Source organism: Schistocerca americana, chromosome X (assembly GCF_021461395.2).
Source record: "Schistocerca americana isolate TAMUIC-IGC-003095 chromosome X, iqSchAmer2.1, whole genome shotgun sequence".
NCBI classification, from domain to species: domain Eukaryota; kingdom Metazoa; phylum Arthropoda; class Insecta; order Orthoptera; family Acrididae; genus Schistocerca; species Schistocerca americana.
The window spans coordinates 522803678-522828220 of NC_060130.1; the positions used below are offsets into that span (position 1 = coordinate 522803678).

The window sequence follows — 24543 nt, forward strand, 5'->3', positions numbered from 1 at the left end:
GGAGTCCTCCCTCGGGCATGGGTGTGTGTGTTTGTCCTTAGGATAATTCAGGTTAAGTACTGTGTAAGCTTAGGGACTGATGACCTTAGCAGTTAAGTCCCACAAGATTTCATACACATTTGAACATTTTGAAAATTCGGAGGCGGTGGTGTTACGGTGTGGTCGTGTTTTTCATAGAGGGTGCTTGCACCCCTTGTTGGTTTGTGTTGCACTATCACAGCACAGGCTTACATTGATGTTTTAAGCACCTTCTTGCTTCCCACTGTTGAGGAGCAATTCCAGGATGGAGATTGCATCTTTCAATGCGATCGAGCACCTGTTCATAATGCATGGCCTGTAGTGGAGTGTTTACACGCCAATATCATCCCTGTAATGGACTGGCCTGTACAGAGTCCTGATCAGAATCCTATAGAACGCCTTTGGGATGTTTTGGAATGCCGACTTCGTGCCAGGCCGCACCGACCGACAGCGATAAGTATCCTCAGTGCAGCACCCCATGAAGAATGGGCTGCCATTCACCAAGAAACCTTCCAGCACTTGACTGAACATATGCCTGCGAGAGTGAAAGCTGTCATCAAGGTTAAGAGTGGGCCAACATCATATGGAATTCCGGCATTACCAATGGAGGGTGCCACGAACTTGTAAGTCAGTTTCAGCCACGTATCCGGATGCTTTTGATTAAGTAGTGTATCTTTGTGCAGTTTCCAAAGCTTCAAAGATGGAATATGAAAGACATGGTATGCTGTCTAAATCACTTAGTTCTCCTGAAGACCTGCATGCGTGTTACTTATTAGTAAATTTCTCGGACATTCATTCAAATGATGTAGACATTTCATTAGAAATTGTGGAAACATTTTAGGAAACAGGAAATTACTCGGATGATTCCCTGAAGTTTCATCCGAACGATGAATGTTGTGCTAATTAAAGGCGGGATCATAGATAGATAGCTTACCATACCCAAAGAAAAGTGACAAAGAAAAGTCTGTACATTTTTCGGTTAAATGGAGGGAGAAATCGCGTAAACTTAAACCCGTCGCGTAAAATCCGAAGATGAATTGTACGAATAGAATAAATATTTACACGAAGTAAGAAATATGCAACAAAATGAAACTCGCAAAAATGTGAAAGAAAAACTCTTCGAAAGATTTAGAACTGCTCGTGGGAGTCAGTGCACCATTACTGAGGAAGATCTACGAGACTGGGTACTCTGAATTGCAAGTGAGATGAACGTTACTGATTCACAGACTTTTTCGACCTGTTTAAACAAGTTTAGGAAATAATACAGAAAAGGAAGTCGCAAAATCACGAAGTTTACCTCAAGTAAACATGTAAAGAAGATATCATTAACAGGCAATATAATAGCGAAATTCGTAGCCGAGGTGAAGATGAAGCTTCCTGTTATGCCCTAAAATGCTATGCATACATCCAATGAGTCACGTTTCGTAGAAAAACTGCGTGCAAACCGCGTGTTATCATTTCGAACAAAAAACGACAATCGCTTATGTAGTCGATCAGTGCTATGACACATTCGTATATAACAATACCAGTGATATTGTGAGCGGATTACTGTTTCCGCAGCGTGGTATCCGTCTTCAAGAACCTCTAGGCAAATTAGAACAAAAAATTATAAAAAACTGATTAGTTGTAAAAATTTTGTAATTGACGTAGCAAAGTTTGGAAAATTGGGAGAGAATAATTTTCAGTGTTACACCCAAAAGGTTTTCGTACCATTTGCAAAAAATAATTCATTGCTTTCTTTGGACTCTTGGCCTGAACGTTACGACACCTCGGTCTCTACTAGGAGGACGAAAAGATTGTTCTAGTAACTGGGATTCGAGGTGGAACGAATAGCGCGATTCGGCCTCTCGATAAAGAAAATTTTCGACAGTGTAAAGCATTTTTCAGAAAATTGTCGAACAGTATAATTTCCGATAGCTCTTTGTCATTTCTGGTTTATCAGCGGACCAGTATTTTTAAATTTCATTTATTTCTGGATTGCCAGTTTCCATCACCACATTTTACACTACTGGCCATTAAAATTGCTACACCACGAAGTTGACGTGCTACAGACGCGAAATTTAACCGACAGGAAGAAGATTCTGTAATACGCAAATGATTAGCTTTTCAGAGCATGCCCACAAGGTTGGCGCCGGTGGCGACACCTACAACGTGCTGACATGAGGAAAGTTTCCAACCGATTTCTCATACACAAACAGCAGTTGACCGTCGTTGCCTAGTGAAACGTTGTTGTGATGCCTGGTGTAAGGAGGATAAATGCGTACCATCACGTTTCCGACTTTGATAAAGGTCGGATTGTAGCCTATCGCGATTGCGGTTTATCGTATCGCGACATTACTACTCGCGTTGGTCGAGATCCAATGACTGTTAGCAGAATATGGAATCGGTGGGTTCAGGGGGGTAACACGGAACGCCGTGCTGGATCCCAACGGCCTGGTATCACTAGCAGTAGAGATGACAGGCATCTTATCCGCATGGCTGTAACATCATGATGGTCGCATCCGTGTTTGGCGACATCGCGGTGAACACACATTAGAAGCGTGTATTCATCATCGCCATACTGGCGTATCACCCAGCGTGATGGTATGGGGTGCCATTGGTTACACGTCTCTGTCACCTCTTGTTGTCATTGACGGCACTGTGAACAGTGGACGCTACATTTCGGATGTGTTACGACCCGTGGCTCTACCCATCATTCGATCCCTGCGAAACCCTACATTTCAGCAGGATAATGCACGACCGCATGTTGCAGGTCCTGTAGGGGCCTTTCTGGATACGGAAAATGTTCGACTGCTGCCCTGGCCAGCACATTCTCCAGATCTCTCACCAAGTGAAAACGTCTGGTCAATGGTGGCCGAGCAACTGGCTCGTCACACTACGCCAGTCACTATTCTTGATGAACTGTGTTATCTTGTTGCAGCTGCATAGGCAGCTGTACCTGTACACGCCATCCAAGCTCTGTTTGACTCAATGCCCAGGCGTATCAAGGCCGTTAGTGCGGCCAGAGGTAGTTGTTCTAGGTACTGATTTCTCAGGCACTATGCACCCAAACTACGTGAAAATGTAAACACATGTCAGTTCTAGTATAATATATTTGTCCCTTGAATACCCGTTTATCATCTGCATTTCTTCTTGGTGTAGCAATTTCAATGGCCAGTAGTGTACGAATTTGATCTAGGATGCCAGGGATACGCATCACAATATACAGAACAATAGCCACGACCATTTCTTACTCCATTGCCGTTCTGTCTAAATAAAACTAGTAATTCTGTAAAGTAGCTGAATTCATTAATTTATCTTTCTTTCAGGTGTGCTTGGTGTAACGAAAATGTTACAAATTATTTAATGTCAATATATTGAAGTCCAAATTGATGGAAAACATCATGGCCGGCCGCGGTGGTCTAGCGGTTCTACCGCTGCAGTCCGGAACCGCGGGACTGCTACGGTCGCAGGTTCGAATCCTGCCTCGGGCATGGGTGTGTGTGATGTCCTTAGGTTAGTTAGGTTTAAGGAGTTCTAAGTTCTAGGGGCCTTATGACCTAAGATGTTGAGTCCCATAGTGCTCAGAGCCATTTGAAGAAAGGGCTGTACAAATTGCTGTTATAGGCGGTTCTTCGTTGGGCGAAAATGAGTATCTTAAATATTTTTTAGAAAAATAATTTCAGTGCGCCTGAGCAGTTAAAATTTTGGCGGGCCATTTCTTTCGGAGTATTCTCCCTGTGTGAAAAATTTTAGGGTAGGTTTCGACCTATTGGATTGGACCATTCCTTTGTAAGTACGTAGACTTATAAATATGGCAATAGTATGTAATTTACTATTCCACAGGGTTAATAGAAATTCCAACCGTGCTGGCAGCACTGTACAACTAATCTAGCGTACTAGCGTAGAGAGAGAGAGAGAGAGAGAGAGAGAGAGAGAGAGAGAGATAGAGAGAGACTGCTCACCCGGTTAGCCAACCTAAATCTGTGTGACGTCCTTGCACACGGGCTGGGGCCCACAGAAAATCCGGTCCCCTAAACGGACTTATGTCGTCACAGTAGTCGTCATGGCCGACGTTCTGTTTCTCAGTTCTTTGAGCTGTCGTGCATAGATCACATGTGTGTTAAGTGTCCGCTGCTCATTATTACTTCTGTGCAAATTCTTAACCCTGCTCGTTTCCTTAAAGAACCTGTACACGTATGTTCTTCCGGGTTTTAATGACGTGATTAATATTTAAGGGCGTAATACTCAAAGAGTATTAAAAGACCGAGCGAGGTAGGGCAGTGGTTAGCACACTGGAATCACTTTCGGGAGAACGACGGTTCAAGTCTGCGTTCGCCCATCCCGATTTAGGTTCGTGCGGCTTCCCCCGTCGGAGGTTCGAGTCCTCCCTCAGGCATGGGTGTGTGTGTGTTGTCCTTAGCATAAGTTAGTTTAAGTTAGATTAAGTAGTGCGTAAGCTTAGGGAACGATGACCTCAGCAGTTTGGTCCCACAGGACCTTACCACAAATTTCCAAAATTTCCTGCATACAGTACACAATTTCTACAATGCTTGCATATAAAACCACGATCTTTATGAAAATTGGTGTTTTGGTTCCGTTTTTATTTTACTTACTACTCTTCCCCGCAAACTTGCCTGTGTATGCATTGAATGCATAATTAGACACACCTCTTGCTCCCTAATCTCTGGCGTCCACCTCATCCTCCCACCTCAGTCTGTCCACCTCTTCCTCCCCCTCTCCTCCTGTCCAGCTTATCCTCCTCTCTTCTGTCCTTATAGATTTTGGCCTCATCTAATCTCTCTCTTCCACACCCTCTCTATCTGTCCATCTCCTCCTCTGCCCTCTCTATGCCCATCCCCTCCAGTCCTCTTCCTGTGTCCATCCCCTGATACACCATTCCTATGTCCATCCTTCCTCTTTGCCTCTCAGCCTTCTTCTAGCCATGCCAATTCGCAGGTGTAGGCCCTGCAAAAGGGATCAATCAAAGGCCAATAATATTCATACACACCTGGGGCTGGTAAACCATTTCTTGCCACTTATGGGTAAGCTACGCTGCAAAGCAGGTCGATGAGGCAGGCTGAGACTTTATCCACATAATACGTCTGTTATGCAGAGCAGCCTATATGGCAGGGGCTCTGTTCCTATTGGAGACAGAAGCCCACAGTGCTGATACTAATGAATTTTGTTGTTTTTGTTCCTAATTTCGATGAAATCAGTCCAGGGGCTTGCGAGGACACACACACACACACACACACACACACACACACACATACACACGCGCGCGCGCGCACACATCTCTCTCTCTCTCTCTCTCTCTCTCTCTCTCTCTCTCTCTCTCTCTCTGAATACTTGGCATTGTTCAGTCTGGAACCGCGCGACCGCCACGGTCGCCGGTTCGAATCCTGCCTCGCACAAGTATGTGTGTGATGTCCTGAGGTTAGTTAGGTTTAAGTAGTCCTAAGTTCTTGGGGACTGATGACCTCAGATGTTAAGTCCCATTGTGCTCAGAGCCATTAGAGCCATTTGAACTTGGCATTGCCTGGGTATATATTTATTCCAATCTTCCATTAGTTCATCTCCTGCTGCCCCACTTTCTGTCCATTTTCTCCACTCCCGCCCCCCCCCCCCCCAACCCGTCAATCCACTTTTCGCCATCCCCTACGCCCTGTCCATCTGCTTCTGCCCTCTGTCTATCTGCTTCTGCCCTCTGTCTATCCACTCGTCCCCTCTATCTCTGTCCATCTGCCCATCCTCCTTTCTCTGTCCATCTCCTCCTCTTCCCTTTCTCTGTCCATTTCCCCCTCCCTGTCTCGCTCTACCTCCTCCCCCGTTTAACCACCCTCAGCCCAATATGAAGTTTCTGGTTCATACTTCTGCATTATTTCTTTCTAGGTAGTAAGTGATACGTGTAGTAAATTTGGTTGAAATCGATCCAGGGGCCTAGAAGGAGCTTTTTACTCATAGCTTTGACCATGTACACACATTTCAGTTACACTGGTGTCCAAAATTAAAGCAACAAACTGTTATTTCTCCATCCTGTGTCTAATACATGATATGATCATACAAACTGTCAGCAGATGTCCATACAATCGTGTTCTGCACGGAAGGTGGCATTCTGGTCAACGGACAACCACCTGTCAGAGCACCTATCAAATTGGGCAATGTTTACTGGGTAGTCCCACATCCACAATCGCTGTTTACACAATCACAGACGGTACAGTATGGCACAGACAAGACACCTACCAGGCTCTCCGCGCTGGAGGGCCACAGGCAGAATAGAGGCAGGAAAGACGCAAACAGATGTCACCTCGTGAATCGTTCTGTTTTTCTTGAATGTTGCGACAGTTTATAGACACCAAAACTGTATCCCGAAGACCAGTACAGGGCCAACCATGTGTGACATCAGGAAGAGTGGGCCGTTATTTGGCTGCAAGGACATGACGGTTTGCCCTTAGCACTGCACAGAAACTGGCATCTGACTTCGCAGTATCAAATGTAACTCGGGCGCTTCACGCCATGTTTTAAGAGCTCCGTAGTAAGCCTGAGAAGTTTTTGCAGTACGTTCGAGAGAGTGTATTAACATTTGATAAACTACACGGACAACTGAAGAATTCCCTACAGCTCAAGAATACGTTCTTCAGGAGATCTATTCAGCGTGTACAAATATTGGGTGAAAAAAAAAGCTATTCCAGCATACAGCAGGGTCTCAATAATTTGAACTTGGCACGTCATAATTCAATGGGTAACTGCTGCATAAAGAGAAAGATAAAGAAACCTGAAACTTCCTGGCAGATTAAAACTGTGTGCCCGACCGAGACTCGAACTCGGGACCTTTGCCTTTCGCGGGCAAGTGCTCTACCATCTGAGCTACCGAAGCACGACTCTCGCCCGGTACTCACAGCTTTACCTCTGCCAGTATTTCGTCTCCTACCTTCCAAACTTTACAGAAGCTCTCCTGCGAGCCTTGCAGAACTAGCGCTCCTGAAAGAAATGCTACTGCTGAGACATGGCTTAGCCACAGCCTGGGGGATGTTTCCAGAATGAGATTTTCACTCTGCAGCGGAGTGTGCGCTCATATGAAACTTCCTGGCAGATTAAAACTGTGTGCCCGACCGAGACTCGAACTCGGGACCTTTGCCTTTCGCGGGCAAGTGCTCTACCATCTGAGCAACCGGAGCACGACTCTCGCCCGGTACTCACAGCTTTACTTCTGCCAGTATCTCGTCTCCTACCTTCCAAACTTTACAGAAGCTCTCCTGCGAGCCTTGCAGAACTAGCACTCCTGAAAGAAAGGATACTGCGGAGACATGGGTTAGCCACAGCCTGGGGGATGTTTCCAGAATGAGATTTTCACTCTGCAGCGGAGTGTGCGCTGATATGAAACTTCCTGCCAGGAAGTTTCATATCAGCGCACACTCCGCTGCTGAGTGAAAATCTCATTCTGATAAAGAAACCTGTTTCGCAAAAGTTTAAAGAGCAATGTGTTCACTTATTTACATTTCATATTGAGCAAGAAATGGCGGAAACAACTGTCCCCATAGTCAATACCACAATATTAATTTGTATGTCCTCTATAAACCCATGCAACATACTTGTATGATTGCAGTAGGTTCATTCCTACTAACGTTGCGTATATCACAGTTTCTTTCTCCGCTTTAGATGACAGCTATATTATGTTTTATCATGTTTACTACATGCTACCCTCCTGTTACGACATTGCTACCTACACTTCATCGACTCTGATGATACATTGGCTGTTCTCCTGCTGTGTATGCAGTTGACTCATACCATATGTCCACTTACAATTTATATCATCTTTGTCATATTTATCTCGCTTCCAATAAAAAACGTAACCGTTTTATTTTTATTTTACACGAAATAGGTCTTCATATTTCCTTCGTTTCCTGTGTGTCACAGCTGTGAATATGTCTGGACATGGCTACATAAATCAGCATGATCCGTTTATGAGTTATATGAACACCATAATTTTTCAGTGATCTGTATTGCGCTGTTTGTAAGTTGTTGATACTCTCACATACATTATTACATACATAATTTCTGCAATTATGAACCTCTGTAATAACACATTTATTAGTTTCTTTCTCAAAGTAATTTTTAATAGGATATTAATCTCTGTTCTAGTCCTAAAGCGAAATATTGTTGTCGTTTCTTATGCTTCCTCTGACACTAATATCACAGTAATTACGTCGTAATTGTCAACATCCGAATTTCCACGATTAAATTGATTACACTCGGCATTTACTTCGTCATCCTTATCGTAAACCGAGCAAGGTGGCTCACTGGTTAGCACACTGGACTCGCATTCGGGAGGACGACGGTTCAGTCCCGCGTCCGGCCATCCTGATTTAGGTTTTCCGTGATTTCCCTGTCGGATGCACGCTCGACAGATGTTGGAATGTCTCTAATGGTCTTAGACACTCCAGCCCACTTTATCTTCTCTAACACTGATCTAGTTATTTTCCTTGTAGAGTTTCTCTGGAATGCACGCATACATGACAGTGTATCCACCACTAATTTACTGATGATCTACATGGTGTCCTAGGAGGAATGGTCAGTATATAGGGATATGAGACGAACATCAGTCGTAGCAAAAAGTGTATTAAGGCCTCCAAAATGCGTACCTGAAGAGCTATGAGCACTTATTCATCTTTGCTATTGAGCACTTATTCATCTTCGCTATTATGAAGACGCATCTCTTCTACTGAACAAGTGCTTGCATCTCTTAACATATGCATTTGAGAGCCAGTGATTGCTGGACGTTTTTTCTAGTTGTGTGTTTTCAAAAGATAAAAATCAAAGAGTTTGCAGTAGAAGAGATGTGCTTCACAGTATCGAAGACGTCGTAGTGCTCGTAACTCTTATCACGTGCACGTTAGCATCCTGTTTTAATCAGCAAGCTACATCAAAAATTCAAGTTTCTGTTGTATTTGACACATTTATTTCGATAAGATATTAAGAAATTGAACGTCTACCTGGCAACAAAACTGTCATAGAAAGCTAGCCTTAAATGTTAGATGCTACATAAAAACTATCTTTGGAATTAGTTATAAATTTGCAGTGGATATCTTTGGGGATGCAGGAGCTACAACTGAGTTTAAAATTTAAAATTTAAACAATGTTTGGAGGACATCATTATGAGAGATAGTAATTTCATTAGCATATGTAGTACTTTTCACAAAAAGAAAAGTTAAGATGATAGTGAACATATGTTGATGGCTGGTCCACCAGATTTTGGTGACTTGAATGCGATAAAAACTGATCTATTGCTAAGTCTTACAGTGTTATGTTCTCTCCCCCATCACGTTTATTAATCACTCTGATGGCCACAACAATTGCAACACTATGAAGACGCCATGCAACAAACGTCCAATTGGCATGTATGTACTACGTACGTGGATATGGATGATATTAATATTGCAGTGCAGTGAAACAAACTAGGTAGAAGTAACGCCATCTGCATTCTGTAAATAAGGAAACATTACACAGCAGGTTTCTCATAAAATAGCTTTTGAATTATGTTGTTTTTTGTGAGAAGATTGTATTAGGCTTTGTGTAATAAATGGAAATCTGTACCAACACGTGTCAGAATTCGACAGCGGCAAGATCGTGGCTTAGCGAGACTGCAGTTTGTCGCCCCTTTATGGTGTTGCTCTTGTTGATCGGGATCCCACGATTGTCGCCACACGCAACCCCATGCTGGATAGCGACCCCATGCTTTCGGCTGCGCAGGATCGTATAGCCACAATACGTACCTTGTTAAGAAAATGGGCTTGGTTGCAGGAAGATAGGTACCCACACATCTGAAAGACCACAAACATCACAGCAGTCACCAATGTTGCAGCTTCCCTTCACAGGGCAGCAGAGAGAGACGCACTGACAGAAGCTATCCAGGGACAACACAGAGCAACAGATTGGCACAACAGTGTATCAGGCGATTACTGGCTCTGCGTCCAGCATCACAATAGACATATCCATGAGTGGGGCCTCGTTGTTGCAATACGGGGCCAAGCATCTGATTTGAAGGTATGGATGGCATAACTGGATATACAACATGGTTACCTTTGGCTCGCATTGCCGGTAGTTCAGATAACAGCCATAAACTTCTGACATGGTAAGGCTGTAGGCAGTAACCTATTTTCAAGGTGTCTGTGATGTTACCTTTCAACAAGACAACGCAAGACCATGCGTTACCCGTGCTGTCTGGCCTACCTACGTACTGACAGTACTCTGCTGTTGACTTGGCGACCAACATCTTCAAATCTTTAATCCACTCAAAACATCTGGCCATTGGTTGCTGAGGATCTGACATGCACCAGTCACTAGCCACTACGATAGAAGTACACTATCATAGAGTTGAAGCAGCATGTCATTACATACCTGTATCTGTAGTGCTAGGTCAGTTTGACACAATGTCCCACCAGGCTTGAGCCATTCTTGGTACTGGAATGGGAAGTTCTTTTTACTAATTTTCGCACACTGTGTAACTCCAACGCTGTGGCCGAGCGGTTCTAGGCGCTCAGTCCGGAACCGCGCGACTACTATGGGTGCAGGTTCAAATCCTGCCTCGGGCATGCTTGTGTGTGATGTCAAAAAATGGTTCAAATGGCTCTGATCACTATGGGACTTTACTGCTGTGGTCATCAGTCCCCTAGAACTTAGAACTACTTAAACCTAACTAACCTAAGGACATCACACACATCCATGCCCGAGGCAGGATTCGAACCTGCGACCGTAGCGGTCACGTGGTCCCAGACTGTTGCGCCTAGAACCGCACGGCCACTCCGGCCGGCTGTGTGATATCCTTAGGTTAGTTAGGTTTAAGTAGTTATAAGTTCTAGGGGACTGATGACCTCAAATGTCAAGTCCCATAGTGCTCAGAGCATACAGCTTGTCCTCTCTAGTAGGACCAAGTTGTTCGTTGAGCTTAACATCGTCATCTACCAACAGAGTAATTCATACATTCACGTTCAGTCAATGAGATACTGGACATATGTTTGAGATTTAATTCAGAACATGGTCACACAGTGTGGTTTTCGGGAACTGTGTGCTACCATTCTTGTCGACATATTGGTCCTGATTATTTCTTTCATCATTAAGATTCGAATTGGCTACCTCCGGCTCGAACATCAGCTCACTAGCGTGTTTGCGACGTCGACTCCTACGGATGTATGTTTCTACCGAAGCTAGAATTTTATAATGGCGTAGAAAAAAGACATTACGAAATTACGGTAAGCATAAGAGACACATTCCGCATGAAATTCGTTGCTTAAAACGTGATATCTTCCACAGGGAATTAAGTTGCGTTTGCTTTCGTTTCTTAATGGCTGCGATACCTCTGTGCATAGCGGGAAACGTGCGTAACGCGAAAGTGTTGCATCTCCACTAAAAGAGTGCTTGATGAAGAAGACGTAACTGTCACATATGTATTGTGTATCTGTTCGCTCAGGTTTGTGCTTATTTCCAGACTGTGACGTCAACTGCCATAGAAAGTGTGAGAAGCTGATGCCGCACCTGTGTGGAGTGAACCAGAAGCTCATCGTAGAAGCCCTCACGTCCGTGAAGAGAGGTACTAATGCGTGACTCTTAGCAAATAAACAATGGTAGTTGGCGAATTTCTAAACACCCTCCTCTTCACGAAACTGAGACAACGAGAAATTGGGTTCCATTAGGGCCACCCTATGCACTTATAAGTCCTTTTCAAATATTCCCTTTCGGCAGTCCTCGTGTTTCATTTCCAACTCGTCATGATCTGACCGAATACAATCAAGTTCTAAGACAATTTGCCGAATAGAGAACTGAATATAAAGAACATAGTCCTCATACTAAACAGGAGAGAAAGGTAAATTTGCAAGCAGAAAACTTTGAAAATAATTATCTCCATACCGAAGGTGAAGCACGGATGCCTAATTCTTTCGATTGTGGGGGAGGGGGTTGAAGAGGAGTCGTACCGTCTCTTCCCCCTCTCCCCCCACACCCCCGCCACAAATATAGCTCACCACCACATCCACATATAACTAGCTACAGAATCCCAGGAATTTAAATGATAAAAATAAATTTTATAAAATGTTTTTGTATAACAATGATAATTAGTGCCTGCGACGTCCAACCCAAGTTCCACGGACCACGTATTTTAGCATCTAAATACGCGACGTGATGCTGGTTCGTTTTAAAGTACTTCATAGAAGCTACACTGAAGAGCCAAAGAAACTTGTACACCTGCCTAATATCGTGTAGGACCACCGCGAGCACGCAGAAGTGCCGCAACACGACGTAGCATGAACTCGACTAATGTCTGAAGTAGTTCTGGAGGCAATTGACACCATGAATCCTGCAAGGCTGTCCATAAATCCGTAAGAGTACGAGATCGTGGATATCTCTTCCGAATAGCACGCTGCAAGGCATCCCAGATATGCTCAATAATGTTCATTTTGGGGGAGTTTGGTGGCCAACGGAAGTGTTTAGACCCAGCAGTGTTCCTGGATCCACTCTGTAGCAATTCTGGGCGTGTTGGGTGTCGCATTGTCCTGCTGGAATTCCCCAAGTCTTTCGGAATGCGCATTGGATATGAATGGATGCAGGTGACCAGACAGGATGCTTCTGTACATATCACCTGTCAGAGTCGTATCTAACGGAACATACTTCCAGTCATCAACAGTCCAATGTCGGTGTTGACGGATCCAGACGAGGCGTGAAGCTTTGTGTGGTGCAGTGATCAAGGGTTCAATAGTGGGCCTACGGCTCCGAAAGCCCATATCGATGATGTTACGTTGAATGGTTCGCACGCTGACACTTGTTGATGGCCCAGCATTGAAGTCTGCAGCAATTTGAGGAAGGGTTAAACTTCTGTCACGTTGAACGATTCTCTTCTGCTTGTTGGTCCCGTTCTTGCAGGATCTTTTTCCGGCCGCAGCGGTTTCGGAGATTTGATGTTTTACCTGATTCCTGATATTCACGGTACACTCGTGAAATGGTCGTACGGTAAAAACCCCACTTCATCGCTACCTCGGAGGTGCTGTGTCCCACTGCTCGTGCGCCGACTGTAACACCACGTCAAATTCACTTAAATCTTGATAACCTGCCATTTTAGCAGCAGTAACCGATCTATTAACTGCGCCAAACACTTGCTGTCTTATATAGGGATTTCCGACCGCAGCGCCGTATTCTGCCTGTTTACATCTCTCTGTAGTTGAATACGCATGCCTATACCAGTTTCTTTAGCGCTTCAGTGTAGTAAGCTTTCAAAGTCAAGACTTTCGTGGTACTGTGATGTCAACTAAACTTCTGCTCCACTATGATAAGACGGATTCGCACTAAGCGGAACTAGTAATGCTGTCGCTAAAAAGAATTTTGTAAATTTCAGGTAGCACTGATTTCATTTGCTGCAAAAATAATTCAGAAGAGCTGGACCCTCTGGTTAGTAACCAGTCGTTATTAGTCTTTATGAGTAATTAGAATAAACAACTGTAATGTTGCGTTATAGCTACATTCGTAGTGCCCAGGCAACTGTCCTTGTGTTCATAAATCATAAGGATATGTGACGCCGGGTGATATGTAAATGGGACTGCCTCTATCCAAAAAAATTTTTTTTTCTGTTTTGGGGTATGGTGCTTAGAGAACTCACTGTAGCTGCGTTGCTTGCCAATTTTAAAAGAGGCAAGGTGTACCGAGAGTCACTGAAAACTTGTGACACGTAATTGAAGGAAATGTTAATTTTAGCTTAATGTAGATTTTCTTATTGCATACCCAAATATTTCCAGAATGAGATTTTCTTTCTGCAGCGGAGTGTGCGCTTATATGAGACTTCCTGGCAGATTAAAACTGTGTGCCCGACCGAGACTCGAACTCGGGACCTTTGCCTTTCGCGGGCAAGTGCTCTGCCATCTGAGCTACCGAAGCACGACTCACGCCCGGTACTCACAGCTTTACTTCTGCCAGTATCTCGTCTCCTATCTTCCAAACTTTACAGAAGCTCTCCTGCGAACCATGCAGAACTAGCACTCCTTAAAGAAAGGATATTGCGGAGACATGGCTTAGCCACAGCGTGGGGGATGTTTCCAGAATGAGATTTTCACTCTGCAGCGGATTGTGCGCTGATATGAAACTTCCTGGCAGATTAAAACTGTGTGCCCGACCGAGACTCGAACTCGGGACCTTTGCCTTTCGCGGGCAAGTGCTCTGCCATCTGAGCTACCGAAGCACGACTCACGCCCGGTACTCAAATGTCCCGAGTTCGAGTCTCAGTCGGGCACACAGTTTTAATCTGCCAGGAAGTTTCATATTAGCGCACACTCCGCTGCAGAGTGAAAATCTCATTCTGGAAACATCCCCCATGCTGTGGCTAAGCCATGTCTCCGCAATATCCTTTCTTTCAGGAGTGCTAGTTCTGCATGGTTCGCAGGAGAGCTTCTGTAAAGTTTGGAGGGTAGGAGACGAGGTACTGGCAGAAGTAAAGCTGTGAGTACCGGGCGTGAGTCGTGCTTCGGTAGCTCAGACGGCAGAGCACTTGCCCGCGAAAGGCAAAGGTCCCGAGTTCGAGTCTCGGTCGGGCGCACAGTTTTAATATGCCAGGAAGTTTCATACCCAACTATGTTAACCAACAGAATACATATAACTAAGGCTCGTAATATTCTCATGCTGCACCTAAATAAAGCAGTACGTTTCGAAATACGTACCAACCAGGTGTCGCTCTTCATTTAGGTTGCCTGCAGTTTCCCTATGTTTCTTAAGTTGATGGCCAGGATGATTACTGAAAAACGGCCACAGCTGATTTCGTTCCCCAATCCTGCCCATCTGAGCTAATGTACAGTTTGTAATGACCTTCATATCGAACTTGAACCTTGCTTTAAGAAACTTGATTCCTACTCAGGTGGATAACGCTTTAAATCCTAGTCCAGTCATCCAGTTTTTGGTTTTTCCGTGATTCACCAAAAGCATTGGCTCCTTTGAAAGGGCACGACAGATTTCTTCTCCCAGTCAGAGCCTGTGTTCCGCCTCTAATGACCTCGTCGTCGCCAGAACGGTACATTCTAATATTCCTTCCTTCCTAAAACTGCTTCACTTTCCACTAAGTTTGGTACGAACTAAATAAAATGCATTTGTGACGCAAGGCGAATTTTCATTTCGAATTTTATGTATTGTTGAGCATCTTTTTATAGTATACAGTCCTATCTAATGACAGTCTACAAATTCATAGCGTTGTGTGGTTCATTACATGAGAAAATTGTCATGTGGTGTGATTTTAGCTAAACAATTTACTTCTATATCGTTATACTCTTAATGTGGCTTCGTTTTCTCGTGGCTTCGTTTCGCTGGCTGAACACATTTTCAGCTACACTGCCACATAGTCTGAAGAAGTGTTGGGTACATCTGGTCAACAACATGCTGTCAACTAGCCTAAGAACTTATGTGCCATTTTGAAATATGATTCATCTGTTAATATTTGTGACATTTCAATGAACCAGGCATTAATACATTACTGATACAGTTCTTTGCTTGTAATGTGATATATTGTAATGCAATCTACAGATCTGTGTTTCGATCCGCAGTGCCATCGGTGGCCAGTGAGCGCGACGGCAGTTCCCCTCTGGCCAACAACCCCGCACTGTCGCTGGAGGACGGACCGAAGCCACCTGCGACGTCCATACCACGCTTTCGTAAATACGCGGCTGAGGACTTCCAGTTCCTCAAAGTTTTGGGCAAAGGCAGCTTTGGCAAGGTAAGACTTATTGTGTTTCAAATCCTCCTGAAGGTGCACACACAGGCATATCAAGCCACAAAGTGCTATTTGAAAGACTCGCAGCTTGTAGCACAGTCATTCAGTTATCTGTGTCGTATACACACTGAACTGCTACGTCACTGCATCTGATCGTCTTTTATGGACAAATTCATCGTCTTTTATGGACAAATTCATCGTCTTTTATGGACAAATTCATCGTCTTTTATGGACAAATTCATCGTCTTTTATGGACAAATTCATCGTCTTTTATGCACAAATTCATCGTCTTTTATGGACAAATTCATCGTGAGCTTCACGAATAACTGAAATTCTCCCAATATATAATAAAATGTTACATTTCAAAAAATTGGGCACATCACCAGAAATTATCCTTGTGAGTATAACTTACATACAGTTGTCTCCAAGAATCTAGACCAAAGTTTACTACTTTCCATTTTTGACACTACTTTCTCCAAGTACGTCCGTACAAGTTTGCACATGTCATTAATAGAGAAATGCGATCTCAGTGAAACATTTTGGCTAACAAATAAGAGTTGGCAATTTTGGCATAAAAAACTATAGCACATATTCAAAGAGAGACACATGTTAGGTTATTCCACAGGTAATCTTTTGCTAACTTTTATTTATTTTTTTTTGTTTAACGTTTACAATGATACAGACTTGTAAAATCAGAGTAGTTTTTTTTTCCATGGTGGATTCGAAACCCCTCTTACAGTCATTGTTCCAGGTGGCATCATTTGCATTCACATCTGTGTAGAATTTGGATGATGCAATGAAAAGATAAATTTAAATAGGACTGTAAAATAACAGCAGATAAAAAAGCTGACTACAACTTACCATCAGGACACAAAATTCCAAATATTGCGACAGATATGCTTAAAAGTAGAGAAAATATACTCAACTTTTGGAACTAGTTCGTTGCTTCCTATGGAAGGAAAATGGATATTTTTTGGATGGTTGGAAAGGACAGGCACGTCACGCAGATCCCAGCTGGAGAGTGACCTACTTGTTTCTAGCAAGATTGATGGCACGGATGGAGGGGAAGGCGTTAGAGATAGAATTCAAAGACACTACATTGGTAAACATTGCGCTAGATTCAGTCCAGTGATGCCATCAGAGGGTGAGAAATAAAGGTGGATTAAAAAGGAAGAAAATGGATTATCAGTGCAACTAAGAACTAGGAGAAATGCAGAAAAGGAGTATAAGGAAAAAAACGAGAGAGAGAGAAACGGTGGTAGAGGACAGGTTGAGGAAGATAAAAACTTTTGAAATTAAAGGTTTAAATAATTGAATAAAGAGTGAAATTCTTCCAAGGTGGGGAGAAAAGGGGATGTTTTTACGAGACGTTAAATCCGTAAGTGTGGCAGGTGCGAGACGAGGATACGTTGGAGAGCAAGTTTCCAGCTCAGGATTTCAGGGACTGGGTTCCAAATGGCCTGTGTTTTGTAGCGGGCACTCAAATCCCTTGAGTCACACTGTAACGCATGTTAGTAACTAAGGACTGGATGTCCCACATAGGGACAATTCTTGTGTGACAACTCACACTATCAACCAAGTTACTGGTGGTAACTCCTAAAAACGCTGATAAACAACATGTAGAGGAAGGCAACAGCGCACTATCTCCAACAGTACTGTGCCTATTAAAGCACTGTGGTATTCAAAACAGTCTTCGGTGTGATGGCTACTTTTAATCAACATGTGTAGTTTGTCTTGTTACTGTGCCCTTGGTGTTGTGGGAATTACCAATGGTTTGGCAGTAGGAGAGCGATAGAAGACAACAGTGGGTGGTGTGGGAAGCATATCAGATAAGGATTATCTCGTTTCGGCTTTGACCTGAGAAAATCGTAGCCTTGGTGACATAGTACACTGAGATGCTACAGTCCTGGGTGATACTGGAAGACAGTGGCAGGATGATTCTGAGTTTTTTGGAAATGGGAGCTGTATTCATCGAAGGGTGCCAGGAGGAGGCTAGCCAGACGCTATTGTGGACAAGATCAATGGTCCTTCTAGACTGAAGTTGAAACAGTGCTAACTAATGTGCTATCTTTGATCTCTTACTCTCCCTGATGCCTTCCTCTTCATCTGCGTTTCCCCTTGACCTTGCCACAAGTTGGTTCAAAAATGGTTCAAATGGCTCTGAGCTCTATGGGACTTAACAGCTGAGGTCATCAGTCTCCTAGAAGTTAGAACTACTTAAACCTAACTAACCTAAGGACATCACACATCTATGCCCGAGGCAGGATTCGAACCTGGTTCCAGACTGAAGCGCCTAGAACCGCTTGGCCACTCCGGACGACCACAAGTTGGTCCTCCTCAACTTTGCGTTTGAGTGACTTTCCCCTCCATTCCCACCTTTCTTACTCAATATTTCTTTCTTTTCTGAGGAAGAAAGATATAAGTTCCGAAAGCCGCATATAGTTGTTTCCCACTTTTAAGCGTGTCTTTTGACAAGTATTTGGAATTCGCCTCTTGAAAGTAAGTAGTTGCATCCTTCCTGTCGTTTAAAAAATTCTTGATGGTAGCCATTAGATAATTATTTCTGTGAGATTCAAAATCATTTGTCCATTAATTATCATTAAAATAGAGTGCTGTAATAGTATGTACAGGATTCTGAGTGGGAGGAGTGAGCATCGAAGGGAGGCAATGAAATAAAGAGTTAATTAAATTAGGATATTTTCTCAGTGACAGAATACAGAAAGGACTCGAATTGGGGGCAGAGGTTCATGTTGACTGCTGGTCTAGGAGCTCGGTCAAGGAAATGTAGAGAATATGAAATGGGAAAGGTGGTGGTTCACTTTCATATGGATAGTGGCTGGTCCTGTGAACACAGCCACTCTGGCTGAAGTCTGGAGTACAAGAAAGCTTCTGCTCGGCCTCAAAGATGGAAGAAGCAACAGCGCCTTTCCCTCAACACCTTCCAGCGACCACACATGTGACTCATCTCTCACGTTCCCATTGGTTAAAATGGTGTCGTGGGTATGTCAGTCTGTTCAGCAGACATGCCGAAAAGTGGCGTGATGTTGAAATCATCTTATACTGGACTGAACTACCTCTTTCCTTAAAGGAAGGTTGGGATGGCACGTAAGCATTGGTGAAATTATACTGAGAGAGTGTTTTAAGGACTCCACAGGAGAGGTTTAAACAAACATTTTTTAAACCAATTCCCTAAAATATTCCCAGCTGACTGGTCACCCTGTACATCCTCCCTGTTCCGTAAGTAGTGGTGGCTTACAGTGTCCACAAAAGAGCGCCAGAGGCACTTTTGGCAGATGTGTTGGCCAGATAGGGGACCTACAGAGGAAGCCTCTGTTACAATTGATTTTCTGTGGTGTTATTAAGAGAAAATAACATCTGGTTATATTGTCAACATCTGTCAAATAACTGTCACAAAAATTTCCTGTTAAATCAAACATTTCAAAAATGGACTAATCTTTACTGTGTTTATGAATAGCAAGTGTTGCAATTAGATCTTAATCTGGTGGATGTTCGCACTGCAAATAACCGCTAACTTCAAAGCTACTGATAAACACAAACTCGAATTCGCTGATACTTGTATTACCATATACAAAATTTATACATAATTTCCACTAACACAGTTCTTGTTATACGCAGAAGCTAAACGCACTTCTGTGCTTCATGTGCTATCACATGTAACTTCTAGGAAGGTATTTAAAATGGACCAATCATTTTATACTTGACAACTTACAATTGCCCAAATTAGAGAAACAAAACAAGTAAACGTTACTCCCTGCACAGATTCTAAACGATAAAATTAGTAGCGAGGTAAAAATAGATACTGCCCATGTATAAAAGAAAAACTCACTCTAAACGGCAGAAATAAAGAAAGAAAGAATAGTAGCTTAGTAGAGAGTAAGAAGTAGACAGAAGTGGACTCAAAACAGTCAGGTAGTGCCCAAGGGCACTGTCTTCTCGAAATCGGCAGAATAGACAATGGGTAACCTCACTGCCTTGGGAGTATAAGAAACTGTGCTACTGGAAAGTTTCAGAACTAGGCCTTACCTCCCATGGACAGCAGTACAGAAACAAATAATACAAATACTTAACAGTCCTTATAACTAATTCACGGGTTACACAATTGCTAAGGGATCAGCACAAAAATTTATCCTAATTCACACCAGCTACACTTTCGAAAATAAAGTTGTTGTTGTGGTCTTCAATCCAGAGACTGGTTTGATGCAGATCCCCACGCTACTCCTACTCTATCCTGTGCAGGCTTTTTCATCTCCAATTAACTACAGCACCATACATCCTCCTGAATCTGTTTAGTGTGTTCATCATGAAGTAGTGCCTTATAACGCTTCACATATTCTCAGTGTGTTCATGGAGCTGAGACTTCACCTGAAGGTGGGGGTTAAAATTCAAAGAACTATCTTAAGAAAGAACTGTATTGTATCTCGCTTGGGTACATTCCGGTGTAAAATAATAATCGCAGCTAGTGTAAACACTAGTAAGAAAATTGTTTGATCCATGGATATCAATTAAGCTCTAGTAATCCACTTGTCAAAAATAAATTGTCTGTTTTCAACATAAGATCCATTTAAATAACACAACCTTTGTGTAAGAAAACGGCTGGTTGGCTGATTTGGGGGAGGGGATTAGGGAAGGATGGGGAAGGCTGTCGGCTGTGCCATTACAAAGAAATCATCCCAGAAATTGTCTCAAGCGATTTAGGGAAATCATGGAAAACCTAAATCAGGATGGCCGGAACGGAATTGAACCGTCGTCCTCCCGAATGCAAGTCCGATGTGCTAACCGCTACACCACCTCGCTCGGTGTAATAAAATGGTTGAATACATCTAATAAAGAACTTTCTACACGTAATTCAATTTTAGTTTAAGCTTTTCATCAGTCTGTAGAAAATACTATTCAAGAGTGTAGGTAGCAGACTAACAGAGTTAACTAAAGAAAACTTGGGATTTATTCTCAGTGACAGAACACAAAGAGAGGTTGCTCTGGGGGCGGAGGTAGAGTTCGACGGTCAGTCTAGGAGTTTGGTCGAAGAAATCAATGTAACAGAAAACTGTTGAGGTAGTGGTTCACACTCGTGTGGCTGGTCCTAGTGAATAGATCTAGGGCCTCAAAATTATGGATGTAAAAATGAGGTAACAAAATCTGGACTGCCAGCAGGCTTTAGCCTACATTACCCTCCTTTTCTAGAAGAAGAATGAAAGGATGGCTTCAGCAGCGCTCAGAATTATCTTAAGACAGAATTGTACTGTAACTTATGTGAGTACATTCCAGTGTAAAATAGTAATCACAGCTGGTGTAAACACTAGTGCGACAATGTTTTGATCCATATACATCTAATGATCCTGATGAATTAAGCTCTATTAAGCCATCTGCCCTGGCTGAAGTTTGTAGTATAAGAGAACTTCTGCTCATCCTCGAATCTGGAAACCCAGAGAGCGAAGCAGATGTGCCCTGCCCTCCAAGAGCCTCCAGCGACCACGTACGTGACTCGCCTCCCACGTTGTTTGTTGGTTGAAACGGTGGTGTGGATACGCCAGTCTGTTCACCAAAGAGTCTAGAAAAGTGGCGTGATGTTGAATTCAGCAACTGCATTCAACTGCCTCTGCCGTGAATGATAGGCTGTGTTGGCACGTAGGCATTGATAAAGTTATGCTGGGAGAGAATCTGACAGATTTAGCTGAAATTTTTGAAATAAAAATTCTTAAACCAATTCCCTGAAATATCCCCAACCATCTAGTCATCTTGCTCAGGTACTTGAAATACAAGTATCCTATTCAAATCCCAGTGATGTTAACAATTTTCCTTGCTGGTATTTTGTTGGTCAATGTACAGTTCCTAATCATTCCCTAATGTAGCAATATCAATGTCTCCACACTGTCATATGGAATTTTGAGATAATTTACTGTATAGTGCATGCTGTAGCTAATTTTGATAGTAGTGTTGTAATAGGTGTTTACCAGGTAACATTTACCATGTTCTCAGATTTCCTTAGTCAGTCTCAGATGACTTTGTACATACCTGGTATATCAGACTAACTGTGATATTTAAATATGGCCCATGCTTCTACACCGTGAAGTCACATTAATGTGATCCTCTTTTAACAGCCTGAATAATCACCTTTTCCTGTGTGGACTGCTGCGAGACGTGCAGGAAGAGAAGTAGTGAGGTTCTGGAAGGTACCGACAGGTATGTGGAGCCACGTCGACTCCAGTGCCGTGGCCAGATGTGCTAGGTTTCTCGGTTGAGGATACATGGCGCGAACAACCCAATCTTGGTGGTCACCCTTTTTTTCAATTGGGTTTTAATCCGTGGAGTTCGGTGGACAAGGAAGTGTGGTAGACACATCCTGGTGCTCTCTGAGCCACACCCATACACTGCGACCTGTGTGGCACATAGCAATGTCCTGATGGTAGATGCCATCATGCTAAGGAAAAACAAACTGCGTGTGGATGTGAACATGGACGTGGACGTGGTCCCCGAGGATAGATGCATACTTGTGTTGATAGATGCTGCTCTCGAGAATGACGAGATCACCCAAGGATGTCACGAAAACATTCCCTGGACCATAACGCTCCCTTCTCTGGCTTGGACCCTTCCGACGATCCAACGGCCATCTAACAGATAGAGCATAAAAGGTGATTCATCTGAAAAGCCCACATTTCGCCACTTAGTGGACGTCCAGCTGTGGTATTGGCGTTCAAATTCCAGCCTTCGTCGCCAATGAGCAGCAGTCAGCATGGGTGCATGGACCAGGTGCCCACTGCGGCGGCCAGCAAGCAGTAACGTCCGCTGGATGGTCGTTGAGGAGACACAGTTGGTAGCGCCTTTGTTCATCTGGTCTACCGCCTGCACACATCTCTGTCTTTCATCCCTGTGATCTATGGCCCATGCTGCACCACCGTTGCCTCAGCGGCGGTTTCGGATACCGCCATTGTGCCAAGCACAGTATACTTTAACCATGGCAGAAGGCAAACAGTTTACAGACTTAGCCGTTTTCGAAATACTTCCACCCTTGGCCCGTATACCAATGGTCATCCCCATTTGAGCTTCAGATAAATTCCTCCGTTTCCGCATTGTAACAACGACTGCACGGTTTTCCGCGTCCCCCTGACACGCTTTGTGTAACCTCCACTACTAATACTGACACCGGCCGTCTGTGAGTGGTTATTGTACTTTGACGTCGAACATGGCCGATGGTCACGTAAATGTGAATGGACCATGTATAATAATGAATGCTTGAACTTGAATCACAAATCTGTTAAAAAAGGAGTCAATTTTCATTTTGGGAAATACTGACATACATTTCTGTGTCATTAGGTACCTCTCTGCAGTTGTCATCGCATGCTTTACTATCTACAGTGAAGTTTTGGTCATAAGGATGCTGATACCCAATTTGGAGAGTTGAAAAGGGAATACACTCTCGTAGCATGTGTGTGAAATCTTCGGTTGAAATTATATCGCGAAGGTAGTGCGATATGTAACTGACAGGAAAAGAACCAATCTTTTTCTTTTATAACAGCGTTACCACCTTCCCCAAAATCAAATCTGAGGATGAAAAACAAAAAGCCAAAACGATCAGGTCTGAAACCATCGGACCATGTGACCTTGGTCCTGTCTGATGCATCAGATGGTGGTCGTCCTGTCGATCGATGGATGTCGATATATACCTTACGGAACCGGCGACTCCCTCAACTAACACTCCCCCCGCTTCAAACTTCCCACTAAGGAGAAACGACAATGGCAAATATAGAAAGACCTCACCGCTAGTATGGCTCTCCTCCTACAGTGGGACATGGTTTCAGGACAGACGTGGAAGAACTATAACTTTCAGTTCTCTCTCTCTCTCTCTCTCTCTCTCTCTCTCACTCACTCACATACACGCACACACACACAAACCGTTGTCTTTTAACTTTAATTAGGTGCCCAGTAGAAATTTGAACTAACTCTAAACTAGTTCATGGCATATTTTCAGGCAAGACCCTGTGATAATGCTATCTGACTCGAAAGATTTTAATGACAAACTGTTAAACTATCCGCTAACGCAACAAAGGTTTCATAGATGTGTTTCTGAAGGAAAATGATCGACTAGTCTTGACATGAAATTCTGCATATCTAGTGAATGCTTCGTATAATGAACCTCATCTTATATGGAGCTTAAAGTATTACATAAAATAAAGCATCAGTTAAGCTCGAGTGAAAAACGCGATTAACCCAAGGGCATGTAGCGATATCATGCAGATAAATCTATCAGCGTGGAGAATCTGCAGTCCACCTTCCATACAATACCAAAACTTAAAACAGAGCTCTTCCGGCAGACCACGTACACACTATAACTAAAATTCTCACTGGCTCTCTGGTTGGCTCTCACAGGACAAAATAATTGAGCTCTTTGAGGCATTCCAACTGCAGAGACACGGAGAAAATGTGCATGCAAGATAGGCAGTGCAGCCTTCCAGAAATGTTCTACTTTGGCAGAAAACCGAGGACCGGCGAGCAGCGTGCTACTGCAATTTTGAAACCAGTTGGCGTGGATAGCCAATATGTTCCAACTTTAGCACTGGAACAGGGTAGTTCATTTGCTAAAGATCTCAGTATGCTGTCAGGCTTCACACATACCGCTCAATGGAAATTCGTCGATGACTTGCGCTCAAGTGATAATTTCCCGATCTTTCTACCTGCAGACCAAGTGGTGGCCAAAAGAAAGCCACCACTATGGCTGGTAAGTAAGGCAAACCGGACGTTTTGGAGTCAACTTACTTTGTTTGAACACCGTGATCGCGTCCAGAGATGGGCCC

At 43.5% G+C, this 24543-nt stretch overlaps 1 protein-coding gene across 1 annotated transcript in view; it reads left to right on the top strand.

The window, feature by feature from the left end:
• Positions 1-24543, top strand: part of LOC124556114 (titin-like) — a 161115-nt gene that overhangs the window by 61409 nt on the left and 75163 nt on the right. The window contains exon 3 of the mRNA XM_047130135.1: positions 15567-15736. Coding sequence (XP_046986091.1) covers positions 15567-15736 — 170 coding nt within the window. The remainder of the gene's footprint in view (positions 1-15566; positions 15737-24543) is intronic.